Here is an 8,411-nt window from a genome sequence, read left to right as displayed (position 1 = left end):
ATGGCGGCCACCCGCTCGGGTGGAGTGTTTTATACCGGGACGCCGCCCAACGCCCTCAAACGTGCTAGTGAAACGCCCTTGTCGCGAGACATTGTACGCGAGGCGTAAACTCATTGGTCAACCTAAATGACAATTCGCCAGGTGATTGGCTACGATCCCTTCGCCTTGGCTCCGCCCTTTCCCTGGCACTCTCTTCCGCCTCCTTCCTGGCCCCCCTGTAGCGTGCGCGTGACCAGGGAGCTTAGCCCCTCCCTTTCCTCTGCCTCCGCCACTTCCGCCCCGGAAAACACTTCTCACCCATGATTGGTAGAAACGTACCGGCGCATGCGCATTGAGAGGATCCTGGTCAAAATTGCTTTCAAAATTGCTTAAAACGCAAATTCTAACAATGGGATCTAACAGTCGTAATGACTGGTCCCGAAAAAAACCAATTTTGAGGTCTAATTCGATTGTGACGCAGTTGAAATTAGCTTCTCCCCAACGCCCTTGCTTTCACGCTTCCGTCCTGACGCAAACGTGCGGCCGGCTTCCGCACTGCGGGCCTGTCCTTGGCCCTGCCCTAGTCAGTTTCCTGAGGCATGCGCAGTTGCCTATCCGTACATTCCTGCGCTGGGCGTACGTCAAGATGGCGACGTCCGTATTATACACCCTGCTGAGGCGGCTTCCTATGCTTTCTCTCTTCCGAGGTGCCCACAGAGTTCAGGTAACTCCTCGAAGGACATTTTGCACAACCCCAAGTTGGTTATTCCTTCTCTAGGTCGTCGCTCCACTGTCAGGAATCCACGAGTGGAGACCTTCCCACGTGCTGATGTCTTGTCTCTATGCAGTACTTCTGCAACCCCCTCCCATACACCGTGCGTTTTCTAATTCCGAGCCGAAGACTAAACGCCAGGGCTAGGTGTTATCCTTTTTCCCAAATACCATCTCAGTAAAATAACTAAGTGATGGAATTGACCCCCGTCCACCCCCAGTAATGTATAACCAGCACGTTTTTGGTTTTTTTTTAAATAATTTAGGGGTCATGCTAATCTTCTCTGTATCGTTGCGGTTTTACCACAACATATGTGCTCCCCAAGAGAGCGCCACAGTCAGGTCTTAACTATGCAGGTGGTGTCTAAATCTGTGTTGCTCTGGAATGTACTTAGGGAAATTGGGGGTCCTAATTTCTACCAACCTTGCTATGTCCCAATAAGGTCAGGATATATTCTTACTATCTGAGGACAGTTTCTCGGCTTTTTTTTTGTTTTAATCAGTTTTCTGTCGGAATTAGGAGAGCTTACCAGTTTCCCTCCAGTCTTATGTACTCACGTCTCTGAGGTTCTTGGTGGGGCACGGTGAGATACGAAGGCTTGCCCAGCTGCCACTCCCTAAAGTGGAACTGAAGAGTAGTGACAGAGGTCAATACAGAGTTAATAACAGCCTTGGTAGTTTTAAAGCTAGCGTTAGGACTCAAGGATTTCTGCCCTGTGGAATGTTGGCCTTCAGCTTTTATGAAACTGGGCAACTCAGTGACTTGATTGATTTGGAGACTCATCTGCCTTCTGCATCCCCTCCCCACCACACATCTTACTTCCAAGAGCCTAGCCATCCTTTCTTTTACTTTGTTCTTCCACCAGACTCAATTCATTTCCAAAAAGCACAAATACCTTTTATGTGCCAGATTTTTTATCTCCTGAAATAAGATTTGTTTCCAGGCATACATTCCCCAGCGTAGCTTTTCTTTCAGGATCCAGTTGTAGGAAAGGAGAGTGGTTGTTGGTTTATGTTAGTTTAAGCCTAACAAAAATACTCAACTTACATATGTATTCCTGTTATATTCCATTAATGCAATATGTGTGCATGCCCCCTCTTTCCAAAGTGTGATAAGCAAAACAATTGAGTACTTTCCCTGAACTCATTCTTTTATTTTTTTTCTTCTTGTTTATAGGTTCCCCTCCAGACGCTTTGCACCAAAGCTCCTTCTGAGGAAAAGTCTTTGCCCCCGGTTCCCGTTTCTCCTTATGAGAATGAGCCCTGGAAATATCTGGAATCAGAAGGTACCTCTAAATGGGGAAAGGGAGGGTCAGGAAGGATTTGAGATAAGTGGACAGAGTCACCCACTACGCTCCCACCCAGGAATAACTTGCGTGATTTTTCATTTCAGAATACCAGGAGCGATATGGTTCTCGCCCCGTCTGGGCTGACTACCGCCGCAACCACAAAGGTGGTGTACCCCCACAGCGTACTCGGAAAACGTGTATTGTAAGTTTCTGAGAGTGGAATGTGGAGTAGGGGTAGAGGCCACAGTGACAGTAACAGCAGCACTTTTTCTGACAGAGGTTTGAACATCCTTAACCACCAGTTTTTTACTCTGTACAGCGTAGGAATAAAGTTGCTGGGAATCCGTGCCCCATCTGCCGAGATCACAAGTTGCATGTTGACTTTAGGGTAAGGAGAATCTTTTGTTTTTATGGTAAGAAAAATAAAGATTTCAAGCTCCTTTGTAGTGCCAAAGAGATTACTGTAGGTGCCCCACATTTCTTCATATCCTAGAGCCCCTGCAGTTTACTTTATAGTAACTGTTTCTGACACTATAAAAACATCCCTCTCTCCAGCCTTTTACCTTCTACTATGGATTGTACTGAAAAGTTTTATCCTGTGCCTCTGAAATTGACAGTCTAAATTGGCAGTTAAGAGAAATGGCTATTTCTTTTTTTTTTTTTTTTTAACTTTTTCAGTTTGAGAAATGGCTGTTTCAAATGAGAGAGCAGTATTTAAACATACTCATTTGTATTCAGTATAATTATTAGCAAGTATATTGGCCCACTTTATTTTTCTTTTTTTTTTTGAGACGGAGTCTCACACGGTTGCCCAGGCTGGAGTGCAGTAGGATGATCTTGGCTCACTGTCACCTCCGCCTTCCGGGTTCAAGTGATTCTCCTGCCTTAGCCTCCCAAGTTCCTGGAATTACAGGCACCCACTATCACGCCTGGCTAATTTTTTGTATTTTTAGTAGAGACAGGGTTTCACTATTTTGGCCAGGCTGGTCTCGAACTCCTGACCTCGTGATCTGTCTGCCTCCCACAGTGCTGGGATTACAGGTATGAGCCATTCCACCTCGGCCTCCCACAGTGCTGGGATTACAGGTATGAGTCACTGCGCCCAGCCCTGGCCCATTTTCTTCTTGAGGTTTTCAATACTAGACCGCACCCAGCCAAGTCTAGTATTTTTCAAAAAGGCCTCAATATGTGAGAAGGACAGGATTTGCTCCTTAAAGACTTTGAAAGGCCGGGCGTGGTGGCTCAAGCCTGTAATCCCAGCACTTTGGGAGGCCGAGGCGGGTGGATCACAAGGTCAAGAGATTGAGACCATCCTGGTCAACAAGGTGAAACCCCGTCTCTACTAAAAATAAAAAAAGTTAGCTGGGCGTGGTGGTGCCAGCTACTCAGGAGGCTGAGACAGAATTGCCTGAACCCAGGAGGCGGAGGTTGCGGTGAGTCAAGATCGCGCCATTGCACTCCAGCCTGGGTAACGAGCGAAACTCCATCTCAAAAAAAAAAAGACTGAAAATATTCTATTGGCTGGGCGTAGTGGCTCACGCCTGTAATCCCAGCAGTTTGGGAGGCCGAGGCGGGCAGATCACCTAAGGTTAGGAGGTAGAGACCAGACTGGCCAACATGGCAAAACCCCATCTCTATTAAAAATACAAAAAAATTAGCTGGACATGGTGGTGGGTGCCTGTAATCCCAGCTTCTAGGGAGGCTAAGGGATGAGAATTGCTGGAACCTGAGAGATGGAGGTTGCAGTGATCCAAGAGCACGCCATTGCACTCCAGCCTGGGCAATAGAGTGAGACTCTGTCTCAAAAAAAAAAAAAAAAAAACAACTCAGCATGCTATTAGATACATTAGTTATTTATACACACACATTACGATATCATTTTCTGGGTGATTTCTGGTACTTCCAATGACCAGCCCCAGTTTTTCACCTGAAGGCTGACTTTAGAACTTAACCTCTGCAGGCCAGGCACGGTGGCTCATGCCTGTAATCCCAACACTTTGGGAGGCTGAGGTGGGTGTGTCATGAGGTCAGGAGTTCAAGAACAGCCTGGCTAAGGTGGTGAAACCCTGTCTCTACTAAAAATACAAAAAATTAGCTGGGCATGGTGGCGGGTGCTTGTAATCCCAGCTACTCGGGAGGCTGAGGCAGAGAATCGCTTGAACCCAGGAGGCAGAGGTTGCAGTCAGCCAACATCGTGCCATTGCACTCCAGCCTGGCGACAGAGCAAGACTCCATCTTAAAAAAAAAAAAAAAAAAAAAAAAAAAATAACTTAACCTCTGCGTAAGAAACTTCTTGGAAGCACAGTGACACAATATGGGATGTTCAAGGATGGATTCAGTGAACTGATGAAGCCAAACTGGGACATGAAGGAAGATAGCATCTGGAGAGCTGTGGAGGGGTGAAGGTCGTCCATGTGGGTGTGTAGGGATTTTGTGCTTTCAGCGTCCAAAGGTTTTTCTGCTCTCCCTGCCTCTTTCCTCATGTTTCTCTACCACTCTCCCCAACAGAACGTGAAGCTCTTGGAACAGTTTGTCTGCGCCCATACGGGTATCATCTTCCATGCTCCATACACAGGTTAGCCCATCATCCCTGCACCACCAGGGTGCTTTTCCTTGTGGCATGCCTTATTTATGCAATTGGTCAACAGGTATTTCTTCAATGGCTCTTATTTAAAGCCTAAAAGGTCTGGCTGAACCTTTTGGAAATCTTGGCTTAGTGGGGGCTAAAGCAATTAAGTGTGGACAAAAGAAAAAGACAAGTACAGCTGGGTGTGGGGGCTCATGCCTATAATCCCAGCACTTGGGGAGGCCAAGGTGGGTGGATCACCTGAGGTTGGAAGTTTGAGACCAGCATGACCAACATGGAGAAACCTCATCTGTACTAAAAATACAAAATTAGCCAGGTGTGGTAGCACATGCCTGTAATCCCAGCTACTCACGAGGCTGAGGCAGGAGAATCGCTTGAACCCAGGAAGCGGAGGTGCGGTGAGCCAAGGTCTTGCCATTGCACTCTAGCCTTGGCAACAAGAGTGAAACTCCGTTTCAGAAAAAAGAAAAAGAAAAAAAAAAGACAAGTACTTCTGTAAGCAATCTATCTAAATTTATTTCTTAAATGATGAATGGTGATTAATTCCTTTCTGCAGGAATTTTTCACAAATTGTCACGTAAGTTATTTTATATCATTGTTAATTCAATTAGGTTTCCAAACTTGGAATCATAAATTTAGCAATTCAGAATTGTATCTATTCCCTAACTATAGCCATAGAGAAATCTGGCCCACTGTCATGTCCATTTGTTTTTTATTGTCTGCAGTTGCTCCCAGGCTACAGTGACAGAGTTGAGTAGCTGAGACAGAGACCACAGGACCTGCAGAGTTTAATATGTTTATTATATGACTCTAGACAGAACTACAGCCTTCACTTCCCGGGTTCAAGCAACTTTCCTGCCTCAGCTTCCTGAGTAGCTGGGATTACAGGCATGCGCCACTGTGCCTGACTAATTTTTTGTGTGTCTTTAGTAGAGACAAGTTTTCACCATTTTGGCCAGTCTGATCTTGAACTCCTGACCTCAAGTGATCCTCCTACCTCAGTTCCCCAAAATGATGAGATTATAGGCACGAGACACTGCACCTGGCCTTGCAGAGAATAATCTCCTTAATCCACCATTATTGGGGGCAGCAGTACAATCAGTGTTCAGTTTGTCAGAGTTTCTTAGAGTCAAGCTGTTAAAGATGGAAGGGACTATTACTGTTACTTTCTCAGATTGCTTTCCCCAACTCTGAAATCTCTTCTCCCTTTATTGAATCTTTCTTTGTGGATTGTTTAACTCAACCCTCTAATTAACCGTATTTGCCCTTTAAATTGTGTTCTGGGGCCGGGCGCGGTGGCTCAAGCCTGTAATCCCAGCACTTTGGGAGGCCAAGGCGGGTGGATCACGAGGTCGAGAGATCGAGACCATCCTGGTCAACATGGTGAAACCCCATCTCTACTAAAAATAAAAAAAAACTAGCTGGACGTGGTGGCACGTGCCTGTAATCCCAGCTACTTAGGAGGCTGAGGCAGGAGAATTGCCTGGGCCCAGGAGGCGGAGGTTGCGGTGAGCCGAGATCACGCCATTGCACTCCAGCCTGGGTAACGAGCGAAACTCGGTCTCAAAAAAAAAAAAAAATTGTGTTCTGCTCCCTGTCATGGAGGCTTTACTATTAAATAGCTTCTTTATAGTGGCTAGACTCTCCTAAATCTTTATCCCAGCTCTCCCAAAGATAGGGGAGATTCTTTCCATTGGGCAGATGGGGAAACTGAGTTCCATGGAGGAGTCAGGTGAAAGGGGTCATTGGGTAAAGCCAAGCCTTCCAAATCTAGCGCTCTGTCACCATATGGAAGCAGTTGTGTTCTGTTATTACTGTGCCTTAAAGAACAAGTTATCCTTTTTCTCCCCACAGGAGTCTGTGTGAGGCAGCACAAGAGGTTGACCCAGGCCATCCAGAAAGCCAGGGATCTTGGTGAGCATGAGACGGGGCACATGGCAGTTTTGTTAGGTATAAGGAAGATGACTTAGGGCTGGAGGATGGATATAAATGCTCACACCTGTTCAAGATGGTAGCACCCAACATGTCTTCCTGAGTCTCTTCTGACATTCCATTGTCCCCTGTCCCTTCTCCCAAGTCTCTTTCTTTATCATTTCCCTGTCTCCTTGTTCTTTGTTTTTCCATTCCTTTCCCTTCTGTTTTACAACTGCTGGTCTCAATGCCATAGCAAGATTATAGGAAGATCTTTATATAAATGTCTGGCCCTGGACTACATGGCACTGTTGCATGAATTAATAAAAGGTGTACCCCTCTGCTGGAGCAGATGCAGCTTCATTGTCCTGGTGCAGGGTTGTACAGCTTTGTAAGCAAGAGCCCAGGCAGTATGTCAGCCCACACTTGCCCTCTGGGCCAGTTACCTGTTTGCAGTATACAACATGCATAAATGTACCCAGTGGTTCTGACCGGTCCCTCCCTTTATAATCCTTTTTCTTCCTTTCTTGATCTAAACCACCCTCCTCATTCCCCTGTTAACTTTCTTTTCTTTTCTAATCCCTTAGGTCTGCTCAGTTACCACATCCCCCAGGTTGAACCCCGGGACCTTGACTTCAGTACCTCTCATGGGGCTGTGAGTGCTACTCCGCCAGCCCCCACCCTAATCTCAGGCGAGCCCTGGTACCCATGGTACGACTGGAAACAGCCACCAGAGAGAGAACTGTCTCGCCTTCGCCGACTCTACCAGGGTCATCTCCGAGAAGAGAGTGGCCCCCCACCTGAGTCAATGCCCAAGGTGCCCCCTACAGCACCAGCAGAAGAAGAGAGTGGCCCCCCACCTGAGTCAATGCCCAAGGTGCCCCCTACAGCACCAGCAGAAGCCTCTTCCACTGGGCAGACAGGCCCCTAGAATGCTCTGTAGGAGCCATAGACTGGGAAGAGAGGCCTGGCATGGTGGCTCATGCCTGTAATTCCAGCACTTTGGGAAGCCAAGGTGGGCAGATCACTTGAGTCCAGGAGTTCAAGACCAGCCTGGGCACCATGGTGAAACCCAATCTCTACCAAAAAATACAAAAATTAGCTGGGTATGGTGGTGCACACCTGTAGTCCCAGCTACTGGGGAGGCTAAGGTGGGAGGATCGCTTCAGCCCAGGAGGTAGAGGTTTTTTGGGTTTTTTTTTTTTGAGACAGTTTTGCTCGTTACCCAGGCTGGAGTGCAATGGCGCGATCTCGGCTCACTGCAACCGGAGGTGGGGGTTTTAATCGCACCCCTGTGCTCCACCCTGGGTGACAGAGTCAGACCCTGTCTCAAAAAAAAAAAAAAAAAAAAAATGACTAGAGAAGAGAGCCAGAAGGACTAGGAGATATGCATAGGTTTACATGATGGGCTATCACCCCGGAACAGTCTTTTGTAGCCAATGACAGATCCAGGAAATAAATGAATGTTGCTGGTAGGGATAAATCTGAGGCTGAGGGAGGGCAGTACAGATGTGTATGGGAAACCCCAACCCCTATGTATTGTAAATAGATGGGCTGGGCTAAGCATTGTTGCTGCTTCAGACTTCTGTCAACTCAGCTTTTCCACAATAAAGCTCTTTCTCCTTTATCTGGTTTGCTTTGGGCTGTTTCAGATAAATGCCATTGGCGGGGAGTGATGTTCTTCATATAAACAAATTGGGTGGTGATGCGGGGGGGAATGAGTGTTAAGCTTAAGCTAGGCTTGCCAGTAACGCCTGGGACCAGAAACCGGAGATGGGCAGTTATGTCACTGTCAAGATGCCTGTTGTGGGCCCCACTCCACATTCACAGCATGGCCCACTGTTCACTGAGGAGCTAAAAGGTTGGACAGTGAG

General features: G+C 47.1%; 1 protein-coding gene across 2 annotated transcripts; it reads left to right on the top strand.

Annotated features, from left to right (window-relative positions):
- Window positions 1-579: 579 nt before the first annotated feature.
- On the top strand, window positions 580-8,164 carry MRPS18B (mitochondrial ribosomal protein S18B). 2 transcript variants are annotated; one of them, XM_003944662.4, is made up of 7 exons: window positions 581-703; window positions 1,928-2,036; window positions 2,144-2,241; window positions 2,359-2,427; window positions 4,548-4,614; window positions 6,481-6,540; window positions 7,125-8,164. In XM_003944662.4, exons 1-7 carry the CDS (start codon window positions 626-628, stop codon window positions 7,466-7,468), a joined length of 825 nt encoding a protein of 274 aa, XP_003944711.2. In that variant the 5' UTR covers window positions 581-625; the 3' UTR covers window positions 7,469-8,164. The 2 variants fall into 2 exon arrangements, with proteins under 2 accessions (XP_074254420.1, XP_003944711.2); XM_074398319.1 differs by lacking the exon at window positions 2,359-2,427 and having other exon boundaries at window positions 580-703.
- The last annotated feature ends 247 nt before the right edge of the window (window positions 8,165-8,411 follow it).

This window comes from Saimiri boliviensis, chromosome 4 (assembly GCF_048565385.1).
Source record: "Saimiri boliviensis isolate mSaiBol1 chromosome 4, mSaiBol1.pri, whole genome shotgun sequence".
Classification (NCBI taxonomy): domain Eukaryota; kingdom Metazoa; phylum Chordata; class Mammalia; order Primates; family Cebidae; genus Saimiri; species Saimiri boliviensis.
The sequence above is the reverse complement of the archived record's forward strand: the minus strand, read 5'-3'. Positions and strand labels throughout refer to the sequence as shown.